General features: G+C 41.4%; 3 protein-coding genes across 3 annotated transcripts; 1 reads left to right on the top strand and 2 right to left on the bottom strand.

The window, feature by feature from the left end:
- Positions 1 to 3,862: 3,862 nt before the first annotated feature.
- On the bottom strand, positions 3,863 to 8,341 carry p3h4 (prolyl 3-hydroxylase family member 4 (inactive)). Its single transcript, XM_030736152.1, has 7 exons — positions 7,784 to 8,341; positions 6,798 to 6,947; positions 6,522 to 6,693; positions 6,308 to 6,436; positions 6,075 to 6,220; positions 5,535 to 5,618; positions 3,863 to 4,175 (listed from the first exon to the last, which is right to left on the bottom strand). Exons 1-7 carry the CDS (start codon positions 8,228 to 8,230, stop codon positions 4,026 to 4,028), a joined length of 1,278 nt encoding a protein of 425 aa, XP_030592012.1. The 5' UTR covers positions 8,231 to 8,341; the 3' UTR covers positions 3,863 to 4,025.
- Positions 8,342 to 10,584: 2,243 nt separating this feature from the next.
- fkbp10a (FKBP prolyl isomerase 10a) lies at positions 10,585 to 15,436 on the top strand. Its single transcript, XM_030735829.1, has 10 exons — positions 10,585 to 10,913; positions 11,436 to 11,581; positions 11,663 to 11,852; positions 11,935 to 12,080; positions 13,409 to 13,598; positions 13,692 to 13,837; positions 13,946 to 14,135; positions 14,342 to 14,484; positions 14,575 to 14,738; positions 14,855 to 15,436. Exons 1-10 carry the CDS (start codon positions 10,711 to 10,713, stop codon positions 15,041 to 15,043), a joined length of 1,707 nt encoding a protein of 568 aa, XP_030591689.1. The 5' UTR covers positions 10,585 to 10,710; the 3' UTR covers positions 15,044 to 15,436.
- A 96-nt stretch (positions 15,437 to 15,532) lies between these two features.
- Positions 15,533 to 20,695, bottom strand: LOC115784559 (cytosolic 5'-nucleotidase 3-like). The gene is made up of 9 exons (XM_030735830.1): positions 20,604 to 20,695; positions 20,168 to 20,266; positions 20,004 to 20,073; positions 18,771 to 18,817; positions 17,949 to 18,034; positions 17,783 to 17,872; positions 17,518 to 17,680; positions 17,236 to 17,436; positions 15,533 to 17,163 (listed from the first exon to the last, which is right to left on the bottom strand). The coding sequence occupies exons 1-9, from the start codon at positions 20,604 to 20,606 to the stop codon at positions 17,053 to 17,055; spliced, it is 870 nt and encodes a 289-aa protein (XP_030591690.1). The 5' UTR covers positions 20,607 to 20,695; the 3' UTR covers positions 15,533 to 17,052.
- Positions 20,696 to 21,216: the final 521 nt, after the last annotated feature.

Here is a 21,216-nt window from a genome sequence, read left to right as displayed (position 1 = left end):
TACCTGCACACAAACTAACGGGCCATCACTTGAGTCCACAGGTAAATGCTGGACTAGCACACAGACTGAAATATAATAATGTAACAGGGGCTGTATAGTTTCCTTTTTTTCTTAAAGGAAAAGGACCTGAGATACAGCTCCTCTGGGGCCAGGCCTTGACAAGGTGCATCTTAAAATGGACAGAAATTAGTTTTTAATCTCCAACATTTTGGCAACATTGAGATAACTGAAAAAAGAATACTGGACTCTTGTTAGCATGTTTTCCAAAGAGAGGTTGAGGAAGGACTGATTGATCATAGAAGCTGTTTGTTCTGGATTGCAGTTCAATCTTAACTTTGAGCAGGCATCCTACCTGCCCACCACTCTCCCACACCCTCAAGTTTTCAGGTACAAAAGAAGGGAAGCTAGGCGTTGTGGTTTTGGGATCATTAAAAAGGAAAAAAAAATATATATATATTTATGAAGCAGCAGAGACCGTAACTTAGTGTTTCCAGCGACAGATCAACCAACATACATTCCACAATATCTGTCTGTGCGTGTTCACCACTCTGGGGCCCAAAGTTTGTACGGTTAGTAGGTTTACTCTGTATGTCTGCTCGGGAGTGAATGTATGGGTGAAAGAGATTTTTAACGAAAGTAAGAATGTATGCGTTTACATTATTGTTAGGGCACTCGTGTCCATGAACACCTGATCACTCCTCCTATCACAGGTTTTTACCTCTAGAAGATGAGCTCTTTCTACGACCTGTCGTGCGCTGCGGCCGTGCACCCTAAAAGCAGCACATCAATAAAGAATCCAAAATGTCATGTATCCACAAAAAAAAAATGAGCACTAGCCTACTGTATGCACACCTATTTGTAAATATGTGCAAGATATACTGAATGTTAAATGCAATGTATGAAGATTTATTTAAAGCTATGTTAAAAATTATTTATCTGTTTGAGCAAACTTATGGCTATCCGTCTCTTGACACGCCCTGCCTCTGCAAATCTCTCCTGTAGACAACGCTGTCCATGCATCTTTAAATGTGGCCAAAAAAAAAAAAAAAAAAAGCTAAGCTAGCCATCTTGTCAGCTCTTATCATTCTGGCTACCACAGAAATCAAAATGCCATGAGTCTTTTTGTATATTTGTTGATAGCCCTGAGCTCTGGGTGAACACCTCAGCCCAGAAACTTTGTAAATGAGATTAAGGAGATCTGGTTTGGGGTCCAGGAAGCAGCCTGTCTGATTACTGTACGTGTGTATGAGGTCAGTTTGATTTGTTTTGAGCTTTGCACTATGGCTGATGCACTATTGTTATTTATACAATATGTACAGAGTGGATATCAAACACAATCGGGAAAAAGAAGGAAGAACGTGAGGTGTGTATTACCCCATATTTTTAGACACTCTTTTTTTGAAATGAATCGGTGAGAAAGAATGAAATCAGAACTGCCGATGGACTGGAACGAAGGGAAAATAAAATATTAAAACATGAAACTCTAGCTCTTACTCTGACCTCTCTCTGTTGGTATTTCACAGCTTTAATTCGTGGTTAGACTTGTTGGTTTTGTGTTTTTTTTTTGTTTGTTTTTTTTTTTTTAAGTTTTTTTAAATGTTTTTAAACATATTTGGGTGAAATTACAGTGAGAATGTGCAAAATGATGAAGGTAAAATATAGTATAGTCATGCAAAAAATACTGGCTAAATTATATACAGCTAAAGCTTTTATTAAGGCTGTATTATAGTACAGTGCAAAAGTCTTGAGCCATCCCTTTGCTTCCAAAGAGCCAGACTGTAATTTTTTTTAGTGGTCTTGATCAGTAGTTCCATACAAGAGCTCTGAATAATTGTGGCTGGACAAGTAGAGAACTAAAAAAAGAAGTAGCAGGCCTAAATTACAGTAGATGAATTCTATCTGAAGTCATGTCCTTAAGAAATAGGGGAAAAAAATCCAACAAAGACCTGATACAGGAGCTGAGAGATGCCTCTGACCCTTTACTTGTGGCTGTCAAGAAGCCATTCATTCTTAAGAGAAACAGAGAAAAGGCTGAGGTATGCCAAATTATGCGAAAATCAGTGGCAACAGGTCTGATGGAAGGATGATCCAAATTGTCATCAATATGTACGGCGGTCATCAGGAGAGGTCCATCAGTGAGTGCCATCTGTAAAACACAGTGGAGGCTCTGTCATTCGGGGCTGCATTTCAGCCAGTGCTGTTGGGGATCTTCTTAAAACTGAGGCAATTACGAAAGAATACAAGTACCTTCAGATTTTGATCCATCGTGCAATACCATCTGGAGAGCATCTGATTGGCAACGGCTTCAGCTTTCAGCATGACAATGATCCCAACACTGCCAATGCAATAATAGAAAGAAACAGAAAATAGAAAAGCGCACAATTGCCAGGATCTCAGCATTACTGAAGCGGTGTGAGATCATCTTGACAGAGAACAGAACAAAAGGCAGCCAACATCCATACAAGAGCTCTGAGTGTCCTTCAAGAAAGCCTGGAGAAATATTCCTGAAGACTGCTTACAGAAATTACAAAAAAAAAAAAAGAGTTCAGGCTATGTTAAAGATTAAAGTTGACCACACCAAATATTGACTTTGCAGTCCTTTAGAATTATATGAATTCTGGTTTTGCCTTATATATTTTCTATTTATGTTTGCACATCTTAATAAATCGCTGCACCTTTTTCCCTTTTTTCTAGCAAAATCTAAAGAAATGAGGGGTGGCTCAAAACTTTTGGACAATACTGTGTCTGCAGGGCAAAGTGGGCGAACCATGCAGCAAACACTGTGTGCTAATTGCAGATTATTTATCTGAAGTTCATGAGCGGGACCGCATAGCAAACAGTCCCCTTCCTGTTGTACATCTAGAAATGCCTTCAAGAATCTTAGTCAGCCTCTCCACTGTCCCTTTTTTCCTTTCAGCAAATGTCCAATACATCTGTGATATAAAAACAAGACAAATCCTTAAATTTATGTGTCTGGAACTGGGAAAACTATGGCATATTCCTCTTTATCATATCAAATAATAACAAACTTAATTTCTTAATAAATTGCTTTAAATACTATTGTAATCAAATAAATTTTTGCAACACAAACATGTTTGGTCTTATTAAACTACCATAAAAAAAAAATGATAATACAAGTATAGTACATTAAATTATTTTAATTACGAGCATCTTATTAAAGATCACCCAGTTTGTTGATGACAAATGAATAAGCATAAAAGCCAAATGTCAGCCTTCTTATATCACACCTCATAAATTTCATTAAATAACAGTAAATAAAAACTGTAGAAAAGTCACTGAAACATCAGCATACAGGGCGATGATTGATTAGGGGAAAAAAAGCAGTTTCAAAATGCTGACGGAATATTTCAGTCTCTGATACGAATCAACATGACGGGTAACTGTGTCCATTTATTCAACAACTAACTGAAAATAACGACGGAGCCTCCAGGGTGGGATAAATTGTGACCCACAAAATGAGGAACCTGTGGTGCACCGACCCCGCCAGTCAATAAATCACCACATGCCGTGTGAAAAAAAAAAAATCACATAATGAAGCATGGGTTGATTTAATTTAGCTTGCATGAAATTTAATATCCTGCAATTCTCATCACGGTGTTGTTATTTCACCTTACCACATGATGCGGTGGTGGTTACTCAGGGGTTTTAGTAATCATGAGGTTCCTAAATGCAGAAAGTGCTTCTCACTCAGAGATCAGAGGACAGGAAAAAGTCACATAACGCATCCAAAAAAAATTTAAAAAATAACCTCGCACATTTCATTCACTCAGGGCTGTAACGTATTAATCCCATTCACACACACACACATCATTAATCATTATTAATCAGTCACCGGGGGGGGGGGGGGGGGGGGGGGGGGGTTATGTGCAGCTTGTGCTTTTTCTGCATAATACTGATGGGAATCTAGATGCTTGTAGGTGGGTGAGCATTTTTTTGGCATGTTTTCATGGGAGGTGGGACAGAGTTGGACGTGAAAGTGTTCTGCTCAAATATGAAGACACATATCAGTCGATGGCTTCTCCAGTGTCCCACTTAGTTTTGGGTTCTTGCCACCAATCAGCCAGGAAGGACTCCTCATAGTCCCCCAGTCCCTCAAACTCAATGTCAGGTTGCTCTGAGCGAGATTCGGCCATTTCTTCTGGACCTACAACATCCTAAAATATGAAGGGAAAAAAAAAAAAAACTGCAATCAACAGAAAAAACTTAACTAACTTACACACACTGACACAATCTTCTTCTTATGCCTGTAAATCTGTCACTTTTACACCCTATAATTCAGCCTGAACTTTCACAGTCCTCCTTCCCCCTCTCAGGTCCAGGCAGTGTGTTGAGCTGGGAGGAGCCAACCTGAGTTAAATGGATGTGGCACAACCTCAGTGGCCAACACCTCCCAGCCACATACCACACACCGCTGCTGGGAAAACGTCCACCCCCCCCCCCTTTTTCCGCAGCCTTCACCCCTCTTTCTCCCTTTCATCCTCGCACTTCCTTTTTCCTTGTGCTCTCTTTGCAATCAGTCTGCAGAGAGTTTGGATTTTATCTGCTAAGGTTTGGAGATGTCTGCCTCAGGAACCTCAGCCACCATTCCAGCACCAAGAGGAATTTTGTTTTTCATCTCACAGATGAAAATCTCCGCAAGCTTCGTCAGATATGATCCTCACAGCTGTATACCAGGAGTTGGATGAAATTAAATCATTTCTTTGCAGTTCAGATAAACTTTTACAGTTACTGGTTTTTTTGGAAGAAAATGTTGAAATGATATAAAAGTCAAGGTGCAGGCATTGAATATTTCTGCTATATTTGGGGTCTTGAACTGGACTATGTAACTTTTAAATTAAGTGTAACCTTTGAAAGAGCAACAGCACTATAGACTGCATATGAAAAGACTGGCACAGCCACTGTGACATCACCCACTGGTTTATAAAGAGCGGTTTTGAAGCCTCAAACTGATCTTTGGGCCTCTCGCCATCTTGGCTTTTTGAAACCAAAAGAGATGAGAGATTTTTTTCATCTACATGGGGCCATAATTAACAAAATAATCACCGTTTTGTATTAGATAAGGCTATTAGGAACATAAACTGATTGACAAAATATTTACAGATGCAATAAATAAAGTGAGCAACAGGATCATTTTCTCATTGACTTCTGTACAATTGGCCCAGAACAGTTTCCCTGCTGGACATGAGGGGGAAAAATGCAAACTTGTGCACTTGGTTGGATACAACATTCTTCCTCCTACAAATAAAAGTTGTATCCACAACTTTAAAACTCACAATTGTAAATAGACTCAATGGCACTACTCCTGATTCAGTTCAGTCTGCCCACATGAGGCTTATGGAAGCTAAAGCTGATTTTGTTACATCAATTTAAAAGAATACGATTCACTTGGTTTGATGCTTTTTTTTTTTTTTTTAAGTAGTTAATGTGATTTCAGTTGAATTATAGCTCAAGGCTGCCTAAAAACAGCGCTGCGCTGGTCACCGTCAGCCTTTCGGCCAAGTGTACAAACATACCTCGTCGTCTGTTTGCAGGTAGTTTAGTGCAAACTCCAGCATTTCTTTCTGCTTGGTCGTCTGGTTAAAGTACCTCAGGGCCTCCTGGAAAAGTCAAAAGTATATCAGCTTTTTCAGCAAGCAGTGAGAAACCAACAGTTTTACGACACTGAGCTGAACAACAAATTTGGCTTGCTGGTTTTTTTTTTGTTTTTTTTGAGCTCCTCTAAGTTTAGAAGCCTTAAAGTGTTTACAGCAGCACTACATGTATTTAAAACCAGGATACAAAGAAGTTTATGAGCTTAGACCAGCTTCATGGAAAACTGGCTGTATTGCAGCTGCTGCAAATTTTACACCCTGCATAAAAGATAGGAAAACGGATCTGCCCCTTCAGAACTATACAAGTTTCTAATTACCACCCTGAGACTGTGTTAATATTCACGCCGTGACCGCATCATGCCACCATTTCCCTGCTTTGCCAGTGAAAACTGTGCACCGCCTGCATCAGCCGCAGCTGAAGCGCCCACGGATGAAGAATGGCACAGTTTTTGTTTTACTCACAGGCCGAGGCTGAAAGTCGTTGTCTTCGAGGCCCCACTGCTCCCGGTAGAAACGATAATACGCCACATTTTGCTGCATCACCTGGTCTTTGGGGTCAAACAGCATGTAACTGGCCGCACACGGAGCAGCGTTCTTCACGTCATTCACTGGAAAGCATGATAAAGTAAAGCATGTTAGAAAGCATCGCACAGATCTCTGCGAAACAAAGCCAGAGTCTTTGTAACAGCTCTTACATTTATAATAAGAAAACTGGAGGTAGTGATACATGGTGGCTACAAACTTCTCCACAAAGAAGCCTCCAACGCTGGGCGTCAGGTTCTCCTCACATTTAACTTTGCATTTCAGCGCATCTTTATAGAGATCTGAAGGAAGCCAAGAAAGAGAAAACATCATTTTTGTCTCAAACAAACTGAACTTAAAACTGCTCCTGACCTGCTCTCCTCTCACCTGCCAGGCTGGGATAGAAATCTTTGAACTCCAGGATCTCGTATGCGCCTTCGCAGCCTGCTAAGCAGAGGTTATAGATTTCAAAGTACTGCGTAATGGCCTGCTCCATGTTTCTGGCACTGCTGCTGAAGTCTCCGCTGTTGTAGAGCGTCACGCTTTTCAAGAAAACACCCTGCGTAGCAAAGAGATGCATTTTTTTTTTTTTTTTTAAAAAGGAGGTAGAGCGCAAACATCACACCTTTTATTGGCACGCTGCGACAGTGTCGAGGTACAAACTTCATATGGCTGCTCCTCGTGGTCGATGAGATATTCCTCCACGTCAAACAGCGTCTTGTAGTAGTTCATATTCTTGGTTAAGAGGAGATCATTCGGGTTCTTCTTCAGGAAGGTGTGAGTCGCTGCGACCGCCTTCTCCAGGTTGTTAAGCTGAGGCAGAATATAAAGCATTGCAATGGAGTTACAGGAAGGTACTTTTAAGTCGCCGTTTCTCAAAGATGTCAGAGCACATTTCTTGAGAAGCCAGTGGATGGATGCAGTGCTCGAAAGCTGTGATAATATCAGGTATCGCATGCCAGAGTCAGATAAAACATCGGGACAAATATTCTTGGATATGAGTGAACATGTCTGAAGAATAATAAAGGTGGCTTTGGCAAAATGTTAGTGTAATAAATACATGTCTTTACACATATTCATAGTCCAATGGCATTAAACACATATGTAGAATAATAATCTACTGTGGGTGAAGGGGGGTGGTGAGTGACAGCATCACCTCTGCTTTCAGAATTCAGAGTTAAAGGCTTTCTGATGATCTCTGTTCTATTTATTACACCCGCAGCATCAATGTTGTTAGTGTGGAGAAAATTTAATGTGGCCAAACGTGCTTTTGCGCGAAAAATCTTGCCGAGTAAGTAAACCCAGCCCCCCCCCCACACACACACACACACACTTCATCGCTCTGACAGAAGAATAGGGGGATTGTTTTCAGGGGAACACTGGAAGAGACGTGGCACATGCTCAACTGCTGCTCGGCCAGCAGGAGGGCGCAATAAAGTAGTGGCGAAATTACACCCCGCATCTAACCCACTAGAAATTTCCTCTCGGTGAGTAAATCGAGTCAGCTTGTCTAGAGAAGCCGACTGCAGACACTTTTGCTGACTGACTCTCCTTGTGCTTTTACTCCACTTAGTTTATAACTTACTTAAGCACTACAAGAACTTTTATTACACTTCCAAGAGTCCCAGTGAACCCACTTGATGTCTCACCTGGTAGTACGCATACTGTATGTACCGATACGGTATCCTTTTCTCGAATGTCTCCAGTAAATCCCTGCGTGGATATGTGAGTTTAAACACTGGAAAATCTGCCTTGCACTTTTTAAGGCACGCAGCTCTCAGCAGGATGTGGCGCATGAGGCGGAGGCTGTTGTCCTCGAACAGGGTGTCGTTATCCCGGCTGACGGAGCTGCAGTTGCGGCTGCAAAAAGCCTCGCTGTCCCGCAGGAGCCGGTGGAGCCGCAGGCTCAGCTCCAGGTACTTGATGCTCTCTGCCCAGTTCTTCGCCGCGTACTGCTCCATCGCGTAGTTGTACGCGGAGTCCAGCGGCATGATGTCCTTCTGAGGGAAACTTTTAAAGCTGTACTTCTCATACTGAGCATCCACCGGGCCAGAGATAATGAAGAAGAAGATGAGGCACAAGCTTGTCATGAGCATCTTTACCTCCACAGGCTCCCACAGCAGTCTGTCAGTGGTTTGAATGGGTCAGAAGACCTCCTTCTTTACTTTAGCTCATGTCTGTCTGCACGTAGGCTGCGAGAGGCCTGTAAAAATACAGGATCAAAACACGAACATCTGGTCAAGATTTTCAGAATAAAAGCCTCACTGAGCTACGTAAATATTGATCTATTTTCTTCTGCTCAGTCTGCTCTTTATTTGCTTCAAATCAGGGTGACAAGGTAATGGTTAATTGCATTTTTAGAATGTTTGAATTAACCTGCTTTTCTTAGCTTAATATACTTGTCAAATGAATATTCATTTCTGTAGATAGAAGGGATAAGAAGCCATCCGGTTCTCTACAGTATCAAGTATTTTTGCATTTATTTAAAATTCCAAAATTCAAAAGTGCAAACCAACTTAATAATAGGTTTTAAATACAGTCCTGTAGCCGGTAAATGAACTCTTGGCAATTACCTCGAAGAGAGAGCTCCCTACTTCCGGTATAAATCATGATAATTTTGGTGTGCTTGACGCAGACGTCTCAGTGTGAGTTGGGAAGAAAATGTTCAGTGTTTTCCACATAAAACCCATCAGATGCAAACAGACCAGATTTAACATTATTTTAATCGTGATGTCACATATATATATATATATATATATATATATATCAATCTAGCCCATTTGATTTTAATATCTCAAGTGTCTAAGGAGTTGAAGAGTATCATTTCTGCTGACATTTCCAGCAAACGGGCAAGCTGAGACACGGACTGGTGATCTTGAAAATCCATATGCATAGCTGACACATGGCTTGTGGGCATATTAGCACCTGAGTTTGCAATATTTCAAGCTCTTTGCAGTTACTAGTAGAAGGTCTTTGTGCTCTCTGAGTGGGATGGTTATTAGGACCCAGATGACAAAGATGAACGTTTTTTTTTTCTTTCTGAGGCACACAGATGTGTTCACCAGCAGTTCTGCGTGCATTAACTATTTGAGCGGTCGAAGATGATTCGCCCCTCTAAAATGTTGACAGTAGATGATAGTTTATGGTTATGGGATTTTAATTACAGGCTTGTTTCATTTGAGAGATGAAATCATGGGGCTGGGCCTCTTGGGCCAGGCATTACACGTTTGCAAGATTCCATTTTTAATGGTGGGGGCCGCGGGGCCACTCCCCCTCCTGCTCCCCTCTGGAGTACAGGACCTGAAAAAGTACGACAAGCAAGCCAGAAAGAGGTGGAACAAGGCCGGAAGCTTGTTCAGGTCTCATCTACGTTAAAAGCAAAAAGCATTATTAATTATGGATGGATGGATGGATGTCAGATCGTGCGCTGTGCTGCATTCAGGGTGTATGTATAGGAACACATGGTGTCACCTAACACTCAGACTGGTTAACTGGAGGTTTCTAAATTTGGCACACAGTACATTTGTTTGGTTTCAAAAGACAAGGTGCCCCTGAAATTGTTTCATTTTATGACATATTCTGAAAGCATGACAAGTAATTAACTGACAGCAGTATTTTAGACTACCATGAAGATTTAGCAGATCCAGACAAACTAAATGAGGGCCATAGAGTATATTTGTGGGGGATAACATGGGATGTTTTTCTAATGCAGGAAGGTAGTCTGAAATTATAATATATCCAGCTTAAAAAATAAACACACGGAGCCGAAGCAGCTTGACTTCTAATAAACATAACAGTCACTTTGTTTGACATATTTCTTACACACACTTTTCCTTATATCCCAACAGCTGTTAAAGCTGTCAGATGATATTTCAGCTGCTGTTCCATCTGCTTGTCTCTGGGTTTCAGGATCCATCCACAGATCAGCACCTCTCATTTTGAAGCACAATTGTGAGACATGTTTGAAGAGTGGGCCAAAATCCCCCCGCAGCGATGTGAACTGCGTTTTGTATTTATTCAGGTTATCTTTGTCTAATATTAAAATTTGCTTGATGATCTGGAATGTATCAGTGTGACAAATGTGCAAAAAAAGAAGAAGCTAAAACTACGAAATCAGGAAGGAAATTATTTTTTGTTTTTTCTTATATACAGGTTTATTTTATATATTTATTTTTCACACTTCACACAAGGGGAAGTAACAACATGAAGTTGCACAGTGTGAGTCCTACAAGAAACATATGGCTCAAAGTCATTCAAAGTGCATTCAGATAAAGTACTGTATATTTGTCCTTCACATGCTAAATATTTGTGATCTGAATAGTTTGTGTATTATTGTTGTTGTTGTTATGTCACAAAGAGAGACATCTTTTAAGAAACTAAGTTAGATCTTTAGTGTCGTTTTTTTCATGTTCTTGGAGGGCTATTATTTTGAAACACTTTACCGGAAGTAGTCTATGCTATTTCATCCCGCTTCACAGCCAGCTCATCTTCAGTTTCTTCCTGCTGTATCGGTTTCCACATCGTGAACCCCATCACCGGCGGGCAGACGGGCTCTCTCTGCTCAGCTGCTGTCCAAATGGATCCGGGTGTGTGTTTTTCCCAGCTTTTGCTTTTCTTGCTCGTAGTCACCGTGAACTGCAGCCCCGGGGCGTTACTCGACGTTGTAGTGGATCGGTACGACATCCCGAAAGTTTGTCCTCGAGAGGTGCAAACGGAAGACTTTATCCGTTATCACTTCAATGGTACTTTCTTTGAAGACGGGAAAAAGTTTGACTCCAGGTGAAGTTACAGCGAAATGTCGGTTAGTTTAGCGTCAAAATGAGCAAACGAACGCTAATTGTCAGTCTGTCCCGAGAGGAACCGCAGTTCCAACGAACAGCTTGTACTGTTAGCTTTAAAGGAAACTGTGGTTACTGAGCGCTTAAAATTGTGCAAAGTGCAGCAAGGACGCTGCTTACAAAGTAGAGTTTTTACAGTAAGAACAGAAGTAGAGAAAACTTACAAATATGTGTGTTTGATGGAGTTTGCATTTATGTTTACTCCAGCTCTGGCAACTGCAAACGTGTCAGTAGCATCTCAGCTTTCAGGGAGAGGTACGCTACTTTCTGAGATTTAGGATCCACGTGAGTTAATTGTAGATAGAAAAAAAAAAAAAAGGCACCGTTCCTCCAAAGTTTGCTTATTTGATGACTTGCCTCAAGAAACCATTATCTTGCAAAAGTATGTGTTTTTCACAACTCATTCTCATTTCCTTCATCCTGTTTTTCACTCTCATCCTCATCTCCATCACTCCCTCTGCAGCTATGACCGAGGCAAAGCCCTCATCAGCCAGGTCGGCCTGGGCAGACTCATCACGGGGATGGACCGGGGTCTGCAGGGCATGTGCGTCAACGAGCGCAGGAGGATCATAGTCCCTCCGCATCTGGCCTACGGAAGCATAGGAACAGGTGCGGAGGAGCGCAGCGGTGACGTCACGTTCCCGGTGGCATTTTGTGCGCAGATTCGTGACACTCTGTATCTCTGTTCAGGTGGTATCATCCCTCCCGATGCCGTCCTGGTGTACGATGTCCTCCTGCTGGACATCTGGAGCACCAAGGACGACGTCGAGATCCGCACGCTCAGTAAACCTGCGAGCTGCAGGCGAACCACGGAAGCATCGGATTTTGTCCGTTACCGATATAACGGCACTCTGCTGTCGGGCGAGCCCTTTGACTCCAGGTGAGACGGTGAAACTCAGAAACTTAAAAGCGTCTGTTTGCTTCTTTGCTTCTCAAGATATTTGAACTGTGTTTTTATTCAGTTACTCGAGGAATGCCACCTACGACACCTACCTGGGGCAGGGCGACCTCATCAAAGGCATGGATGAGGGTCTTCTGGGCATGTGTGTTGGGGAGAGACGGGTCATTATCGTCCCACCCTTCCTGGCATACGGAGAGAATGGCTACGGTAATAAATAATATTGAAGATGGCTGTAGCTAGTGTGACATTAAGTTTTTGTTTGTTTTCTGCCTGTTTACCTGCATCACATCCACATCTCAGTGTATAATAATTTAATTTTTAATAGGCTTTTGTTGTTGCTGGACACTAATTTTAGACCTTGCTTGCTATTCAGCTTCATAGCCTCATTAACTCTCAAACTACTGAGCTATTTTAGTGTTTAAATAGGGTCATTATACAGTATTTAATGCAGGAATACTTTATTTTTAAATGCTTTGTTTGTGTTTAGCATCCCTAAACTGTTTCCTTACTCTATGTAAGATCTGTGTAGATTATAAAACGCCTTAATGGGATTATGTTTCTTAATGCAAAAAAAGGAGCAACAATAACACAAATCTTATAAACAAAATTACATTTATTTAGACAGTCCTTGGCTGTTAGCGGCATTTCCGAAAATTGGAGCTGTTGAAATGAGGTTCCTGCTTCCTGCTTTCAAAAACTGTTGTGGAAATAAAGTAACAGTTAGATTTTGGCTGCTCCCTTATTTCCCAAAGGGGTTGTCACAGCGGATGGATCCACATGTTTGATTTGGCACAGATTTTTCCTTCCTGATGCAACCATCCCATTATCCAGGCTTGGGTCCAGTGCTTGGAGTACACTAGCTTGTGAACCCCTGAGACTGGGATTTGCTGTTTTCCTTTTACCTCGGATGTCAGCACTAGGAGTGGCGATTTAGTCGGGAAATAGTCAGGAAAAACAGCTTTTGCCCCCAGCAAGAGCTCTGTGTGTGTCTTATTTAGTGATTCACAAATTTAGACTTTTTCTGGATTTGCTTCTTTGTTGTCTTTTTGGATGTTTGATAGGGAGGGCAAACTGATATCAGTCCTGTGTGTTCCCTGCGGGCAGACGGAGCTTGGATATGGTTACTTTAAAATGAAATTGCCTTAGCTGGCTGATGTGGCCAGTGTTAGCCACAGATATGTGTCCTCTCATTTTCGATGCGGCGTGTAAGTGCTTGTGGATTTGGATTTCCTGAGAGCTGAATGAAATAGCAGAGGCTAAGCTAGCTGCAGGATGGTCATTTAATCCCTTCTATTGTGAGGCTGCCCGCTTGATAAATTGCACTGTCTTGCTTTCTATTTATTTTTCAAAAAGTGTGATAAATTGGTGAGGAGGTTTTGGAGTTGTTTCAAGGCACCTTTAACAACGCTCCGATGAATCAGAGTTTTAAAAAAAAAGTAATGCTGCTTTATCTGAGGATTTAGTGAACTCTTTCAGTGAGTTTTGTGCATTTTAAATAACTTTCTTTCATGAATATGTTGCTTTCCTCCATACAGGAACTAAGATCCCACCTCAGGCCACACTGGTGTTTGAGGTGCTGATGGTCGACATCTTTAACCCTAAGGATGATGTGACTGTGGAAGCGAGGGAGGTGCCTAAAGGCTGCACGCGCACAACAGTGACTGGAGATTACATCCGCTACCACTACAATGGCACCTTCCAGGATGGCACGCTCTTCGACTCGAGGTAAACCTGAGGCACTTTTTTTTTTCGTTTTCATAAAGTAAATAAACTATCATCAAAATAAACTCTTTGCAAACTGTCACTCTCCTTTGGCAGCTATCACCGTAACACCACCTACAACACTTACATCGGCATGGGGTACGTGATCCAAGGGATGGACAAAGCCCTGCAGGGACTGTGCATGGGAGAGAAAAGAAGGGTCATAATCCCTCCTCACTTGGCATATGGTGAAGGAGGAGTTGGTGAGTTTAATATCTGCAATAGGAGGTTTTAAAGGACCACAAAGTGTTATGTGTGTTTGTATCCCTGCCCTGTTTTCTATTTTTATGAATTTTTTTATTATCCTGTAGGAAACTTCATTCCTGGCTCTGCCGTGCTGGTCTTTGATATTCACATCATTGATTTCCACAACCCAGAAGATCCAGTCGAGATCAGAGTTACCCATAAGCCTCAGGAATGCAACATGACCAGTGAAGCTGACGATTTGATTCAGTATCGCTACAATTGCTCCTTGATGGACGGCACCCTGCTGTACACCTCGTGAGCGCCCTCTGCTGTTCACTCTGCCACACTGCACCCTCAGCATCATGCATGTAATCATTGCTGGCTCCTTGTCAGTGGGCCACGAATTCATAGCATTTTTTTGTCTTTAAAAGCATGTATGCCTGCTTGGCTCCAGGTTTTGATACATGGAAGTTTCGTCTTCCAGTTCCCTCTGTTCAAAGTGGATATGAATCACTTTTCAGGGACCAGTATGATTCACCTTCTTTCACTACTCTGGGAGCAAATAAAGTGATCCTGGGTTTGGAGGAAGGTTTGAGAGGCATGTGTGTAGGCGAGCGGAGAGAAGTGGTCGTTCCTCCTCACTTCGGCCATGGAGAAAATGGAGGTCAGTCATGGAGAATACTTAGATGCACAGTAACCTTTTTTTTTTTTTCTTCTGAAATTGTATAATTTTACTCTTTAATGGCATCTCCAGCTGGAGGAGTTCCAAGGAGTGCAGTTCTCCTCTTTGAGTTGGAGTTGGTGAAGCTTCAGAAGGGTGTGCCTGAAGGCTACATGTTTGTGTGGCTTGAAGAGACCCCCGATCCCCTCTTTCCTGCTATGGACCTTAATGGGGACAAACAGGTCCCTCTTGAGGAGGTAAGAGGAGCAGCTAAAATAACTTATTTCTCAGCTAAATAATTTTTAAACAAAGGAACCTTGGTGCACATAACAAAAATGTTTTATAACTTAGCAACTTCTCCAATGTTCTCCAGTTTGCACTCTTCATCAGACTCCAAGTTCAAGAAGGCAAAGGTCGACTTCGGCCAGGGATTGATGCAGACAGCATTATTAAGGACATGTTTGACAACCAGGATGGTAACAAAGATGGCAAGATTGTAGAGGATGAACTGACAGTTAAGGAGGATGAAGGCTCCAAACAAGTGAGGAGAGATGAGCTATAAAGAAGATGTACGTATTTCACTGGTGATAAAGTACAGGCACTCAATGGCTGAGCTGTCAGTGTTGTTGTTTTCATGACCCTTGTCTCACCTAGAGGGCTCTTTCACTTCACATTTCAACATTTTACATATAAAATGACTGTGTTTACCAAAACACTGAAACCAAAGCAGCTATAAGAGATTCAGCCAGAACCTTTTTTTTTTTTTTTAATACCAGTGTTTTTCCAACTGTGACATGTCAAAAAGGTGGTCAGGATGTTGTGCGCAGAAGCTCTTTTGAAATGATGGAAGAAAAAATGACCTGCAGAGAAAACGTGTGGTTACAAAAAGGGTACATTTACCAAGAATCTGGGCGGGGCCCAACTTCCAGAATATTCCATCTATTACAAAGTTAAGTGATTTGCTGTTGACGTAGAGTCAACGTTATATCTTTGATCCTTCATCTTGATATAAAAATGATTAAAAACCACTGGCTGTACAGTATTGTGACTGTGTTCCCATGTACAATAAAAAATATTTTATAAAAAAAAAACTTTCAGTGTGTTGTGAAACATACAAGAAACCTTTATGATAAAAAGACAATAACTTTCTTTCCTTACACTATGGTCATATACAGACAGGTGCATTTTAAAGTCATCTATCAGAGCAGGGTTGAGCATTTACTTTTTCCAAGTGGCCACACAGGAAACTGGAACTCATGTGGAGGGCCACACTAATAAGGTTTACCTCAATTCTGCTTAATCTAGGCAGGTAAATGACTTTCCTACATGAGCACTCATGTAGGAAATGAATGTCTCATTCACCTGCTCTACCTCCTGAGCCACAGCCAGTCTTTAGGCGAGAGATAACAAATCCTAAACTGTGGACGGCACGTTCAGCATACGATGGCCCAACAAAATATTTTTTTTGAATATGCATGAGAGGTGAAGGGGGCGAGTGCAGGCAGGGTGGAAATGAGTGTCAGGGATTTGTGACAGGAGAGCAGCAAGAGTGAAAGGAAAGGTTTACAAGGTGGTTGTGAGGCCTGCCGTGATGTATGGTTTGGGGACACTGACAAAAAGACAAGAGGTGGCAGAGTCAAAGATGCTAAGATTTACACTGAGTGACCAGAATGGACAAGATTAAAAATCAGAGGCAAAGTTGAGATGGTTCGAAAATTACACATTTGTAAAATTTAAAAAATTAAAATCCTGATATTTTGGGGGTTTTTTTTGCCAATTTTGTTACACTTCCAGTGTAACAGTTTTTACAAAGCACTGACCTCTTAGTAACTTTAAGTTGCTAAGAACTTTGTTCTCAATTTATTTTTCTGAAAAAAATATGTCTACAGTTCACCACTGGATAGCGCTGTGGTGCTAAAACCAGTTGAAATATTTTTTTAAATATCTGCTTTCAGATTAAAATCACTACAAAGGAGCTTTACTGTAAGAGAGCAGAAGCCACATTTACAGAACAAATACTAATTCAAGTGCTGCCACTTACAGTGCCTTTGTGATTTCTTAGTTTTCTGCATATTTGTCACACTTAAATGCTTCAGATCATCAAACAAATTTTAATATCAGACAAAAGACAACCTGAGCAAATACAAAATGTAGATTTGAAAGAATGTCATTATTAAAGGGAAAAAGGTTAGCCAAAGCTACCTGGCCCAGTGTGGAAAAATAACTCACATTAACCAAAGAACATCTTGAGGATCCCCAAAACTTTTGGAAAAATGTTCTGTGGATTGATGAGGCAAGAAATGTTTTGGAAGATTTGAGTCCCGTTACATGTGGCATAAAAACTAACACAGCATGTCATAAAATGAACCTCATGGAGAACTGTCAGCTGGATCTGTGGGTATCCTGGCAAGGCAGTTTATGCCTGACTCAGACTCATTCAAGCGTATGTAAACTTTAATTAAAAATTCTCAGCTGGTTGTCAATAAGAAACCAACGGGGACTTTCTGGGCCAGCATGGCCTCCTCAGCTGATGGTCCCAGAGTGTCCAATAACCAGTGAACAAGTCACAGTTCAATCACTGCCAGTGAGATACTGAAGAACTGCATTAGGGACGTCCAAAGTTTCATCCTTTATCAACACAATGTCATACGAGTCCAAGTATGATTGCTTCCTCTCCTCCACCTGAGGACATTAAAAATAGATAAGCATCCAATCAATTTAATGAGCATGACTGCATGCATGCTTTTTGCTGACCTTGTCATTAAGGAACCCAATCTTGAGGATGTTCTCCTGGTCCTGAACTCCATCAGCCATGTTTAGATCCCCCAGAGAGTCTCCCAGCAGTAGCACGTTTGGTCGTGTGTGCAGCTCCTGGAAATGGCCGGTATTCAGCAGCGCACTTTCCTTTTTATTGTAGACATGAATCAGCTCTCCTTTGAAAGCCTTCAGCACTCCCTGTGTGAACAGATTCAGTCAAATTATTGTTTAAATCTCTGCTGTGGAGGTCAGACTGTAGTTTGTGGTGTGGCTACTCACAGACTCATCAAAGTCCATGTAATTGGAGATGACGTTGACATTGGGATGGAAGACCCCAGCCTGGCGTATCACCTCTTCCAGGATGTCTCCTATTCCAGCAGAGAAGATGAGCAGGGGGATGCTGTGCTCATGTAGGTGGTCAAAGAAAAGCTTATAGTGCTCCCTGTTAAAAAATATATCTGCTTGTCATTTGAGAGCGTTACCCACATTACACAAACACTTTCAACATTCAAAAACCAAACAGATTTTCACGTGATGCTCGTACCTCAGCATGGCACCTGACCCTCTCACCGCCGCGGTTAAATGATCTTTCTTAATCTTCTGATTAACCAGCAGATCGTGAGCCTTTGTCCACCTGACATACAGTGAAGTTTGTAAATACCATTCAATACACTATTAAACACAAGTCATAGATGTGTTTAGACGCTCACCAATCCACCATATGAGGCAGCTTCTCCTCCACTGACAGCGAGGTGTCGATCTCTATGGGGTAGTATTTGGTGTCCAGTTCCTGCAGCTGAAGAGGACATGACAGTGTCATGAAAACTGACCAGCAGACATCCCAGTTCTTCTAGAAGCAAGTCTCACCACCACTCAGCAGGCATCTTGGAAATGCCTCTGGATACTTATTTGGGCCGTTATTTTTAAGCCCCTGTGTGAATGAATGGGGAGAGAGCTTTAAGTTTAAATTCAATAATTCCTGCATGCCTCACTTTTATTATGCACGTGCAAAATTGCACCACCACCCCACCCCAATTCAAAGCACTGACCAGCTTACCTTCCAGGACACTGAACACTGTCATGCTACAATCCAAAAAATAAATAAACCTGCCTGCATTATCACTGCCAACCACAGTTAAAACTGTCATGAACCTCTGCTGTACAAATTAATTTGTGCAACAATATTGGAGCCAGGGGTGGAAAAAAATCCATATTTACATATTCAAGATTCTTTGAATTCAGGTTTCTGCAAACATCTAAATAAACAACTTCATTTCACTCCAGTTATTCTTAACGATTCACCCCACACCTAAGACATTAAGTGGAAAATGGGTTGTAAATATAATTTGAGGTACGTTTTCCTGACAATATTTGTTGACAATATCACTCAGTGTTACAACATATGCGAGACTCAGTGACATTTTTTAATAAAATGCTTCAAAAGCTACATTTACTTTGTGCAACACTATCTTGAGACAACATCCTAATGGCACTAATGAATCTAACCAACAACTCTCGCACATCTTTCCTACCTCTGCTTTGCAGTCGCTGGAGATGATACTGCTGTTTTCAAGAAGATCTGCAAATAAAAACAGATGACAAATTAAAGAAAAACCGAATGATTTGAGAGACGTCACAAACGAAGCAGTCAACACTGAACTGTGCTCTGTGGAATATGTAAAATTACTGAGATTCTCATTTTATATCAAGATAGAAAGAAAGCCAGAATGATACCAGAAGCTTGTTGGTGGCTACCAAAACCACGTGGTTGAGGTGCAACTTGCTAAAGGATATTAAACCAAAAATTAGTGGGGGTGTATGTGTATATTTGAGCCTGTATGTATACTTGTGACCCAGATTTTTTAGTTATTAAAGATGTATGCTGTACAATCATTCCACCTTGGAAAACAGTTCAAAGAAATCATAAAAAGTCCAAAATTAGTGACATTCACGCCCCTGATGAGTGTATGTAAACTTCTAACTACAACTGTATATGCCAGCGATTAGCATTCATGTTTCCACACTGCCTCTAAAATGGCTCCGACCTGGAAAATTTGCTTCTGATCTGTGAGGTGATCAAAAAATTAATCACATTTTTCCAATCAAATAGTCTCCATTTCTTTAAGCTTGTGTTGTGTACTTAACACTGAACAAGTCCTCTTGTTATAGCCTGATGCTGATTTCTTTTTCCCAATTCAGCCTTAATGTATCCCATATTAATGTCATTTTGATTCCTTAGCCACTGGTATGTTTTAGAAATTGTATTACCTTCCCAAGATACTACTGGTTGGAAAATATCCTTGTATTCCGGTCTAAATTCCTTTTGTAATTCTGCAAAACTATTTTACTTTGGAATGTGTGAATCTTAATCTTGTTACCTGGCTAGATCCTTTGACCCCTTGTCTTTTATCACTGTTGTCTTAATCTGGTACCCCATAGTTGTTGATCAAACTGTCTGCCTGAAAATCTTTTCTGTATGTAAATGCTACTTTCCAGTAACTCCTGTACAAACAGCATTTTTTTAGATGGTTCTGGGTCTGTTTACCCATTGTCTGTAAACCCACTGCATACTTCATAAACCCACCACCCCAGAAAACTCTGGGTAACAGAACTTTGATGCATTTCTTCAGCGTGTGTTAGACAGCACCCTTCAGCACTATCTAGAGCACATTCAATGCGCAGGTGCACTGAAACAGCTCTAGCTGGCAGCCCAACACACCACATGCACAACTTGTGCAGTTTGTCACGCTTCTGAGTGTACTTACTATGACAAGTGGGACATCTTTTCCCATTGAATTCAAATCTTGTAAGGGTCATGTCAAAATCTGAGATCACCTGGACCAAAAAGAGATAAGAATCATGAAAGAGCTGTATTATATTTTCATAGAGGGCTGGATGTGTTTAGGAGAGGGGTGAGTGATGTGGATACCTGCAGGGTGTTGGAGCCAGCCTTGCGCATGGACTGCAGGATCTCTTGGACCCTCTCAGGGTCCTTCATACACCCCCAGTCACTGAATGACTTTGGAATCTGTGCAGACAGAGTGTGTGTTGATGAGACACATGGTGAGATGCAGGTATTGATAGCAGCATGCTTAAAGTTGGGAGTTTGGCTAAACTTGATTGACGATAATGCAATAAGCTGCATTTCAGCGGAACAGGTGCTACAATCAGTGTACTGTATCAACACACAGACGACCCCGCGGGATTAACAGTGACTCTGCTGTTCTCAAGTGAACAGAAGCGTTAGCTAGCTGCACGTACAGCGATGTATTCTGCAGCCATAGACTCCTGTGGCTTTAACTACTTAGCACATAGCTGCACCAGTATAGGTACATGCTGGTATAATTGTTCATGAAAAATACTACCATTTTTAAAGCTGTATTTCAATCCGTTAATCCAGGTAAAAGGCGTCTCACGAACTGTCAAAGTCTGATGAGTGGGTCTTCTTCTTTCGAGTTTATTGGTATGTCGCAGAGCAGCTTAGCGGTGCAATACCGCCACCTACTGGACTGGAGTGTGGCGCAGGACCTGGATAGAAAAACAAACAAACAAAAAAATATTCTATTAAACTAGGTCTTCTTACAAATCTCATCAATAGACCATAGATTTGCGACAGCGCCTTTTTTAAGAAGGTCCTCAAACTTAAAATTAATCTTCACCTGTCTGATGAGCATGTGCTGTAGCGCTTACTAATCCAAACTGAAAGGTAAATCCAAACCAGCGTCTCCTGATTCAGTTCTTTAAACAGTTACTCTAGGATTTGCTGCAAGCGTCTTGTCCCTACAATATTTCACAATATTTGACAAATTACCTCAGCTGTGAATCTTTACTAACATCTTGCGCCAACAGCTCTGCCTTTTCCTGTATTAACTGCTGTTTGATCGTCTTGGTGCAGCTCTGGTATTTCCCAACTCTTTGTTAGACCACTCATCCTTCTCACCATACCCCAAATGTGAGTTAACCGTGTCTTTGTACCTA

This window comes from Archocentrus centrarchus, chromosome 8 (genome assembly GCF_007364275.1).
Source record: "Archocentrus centrarchus isolate MPI-CPG fArcCen1 chromosome 8, fArcCen1, whole genome shotgun sequence".
NCBI classification, from domain to species: Eukaryota; Metazoa; Chordata; class Actinopteri; order Cichliformes; family Cichlidae; genus Archocentrus; species Archocentrus centrarchus.
The sequence above is the reverse complement of the archived record's forward strand: the minus strand, read 5'-3'. Positions and strand labels throughout refer to the sequence as shown.

Coding starts and splice junctions, on each gene's coding strand:
- LOC115784559 (XM_030735830.1), bottom strand. Junction 20,074..20,167: donor CTGGCTCCAACACCCTGCAG/GTATCCACATCA, acceptor TTTTTGGTCCAG/GTGATCTCAGATTTTGACAT. Junction 17,873..17,948: donor CTGCCTCATATGGTGGATTG/GTGAGCGTCTAA, acceptor ACTGTATGTCAG/GTGGACAAAGGCTCACGATC.
- fkbp10a (XM_030735829.1), top strand. CDS start 10,711: ATGGATCCGGGTGTGTGTTTTTCCCAGCTTTTGCTTTTCTTGCTCGTA. Junction 11,853..11,934: donor GGCGAGCCCTTTGACTCCAG/GTGAGACGGTGA, acceptor GTTTTTATTCAG/TTACTCGAGGAATGCCACCT. Junction 12,081..13,408: donor ATACGGAGAGAATGGCTACG/GTAATAAATAAT, acceptor TCCTCCATACAG/GAACTAAGATCCCACCTCAG.
- p3h4 (XM_030736152.1), bottom strand. CDS start 8,230: ATGCTCATGACAAGCTTGTGCCTCATCTTCTTCTTCATTATCTCTGGC. Junction 6,437..6,521: donor TTTCTATCCCAGCCTGGCAG/GTGAGAGGAGAG, acceptor GGCTTCCTTCAG/ATCTCTATAAAGATGCGCTG. Junction 5,619..6,074: donor ACGACTTTCAGCCTCGGCCT/GTGAGTAAAACA, acceptor TGACTTTTCCAG/GAGGCCCTGAGGTACTTTAA.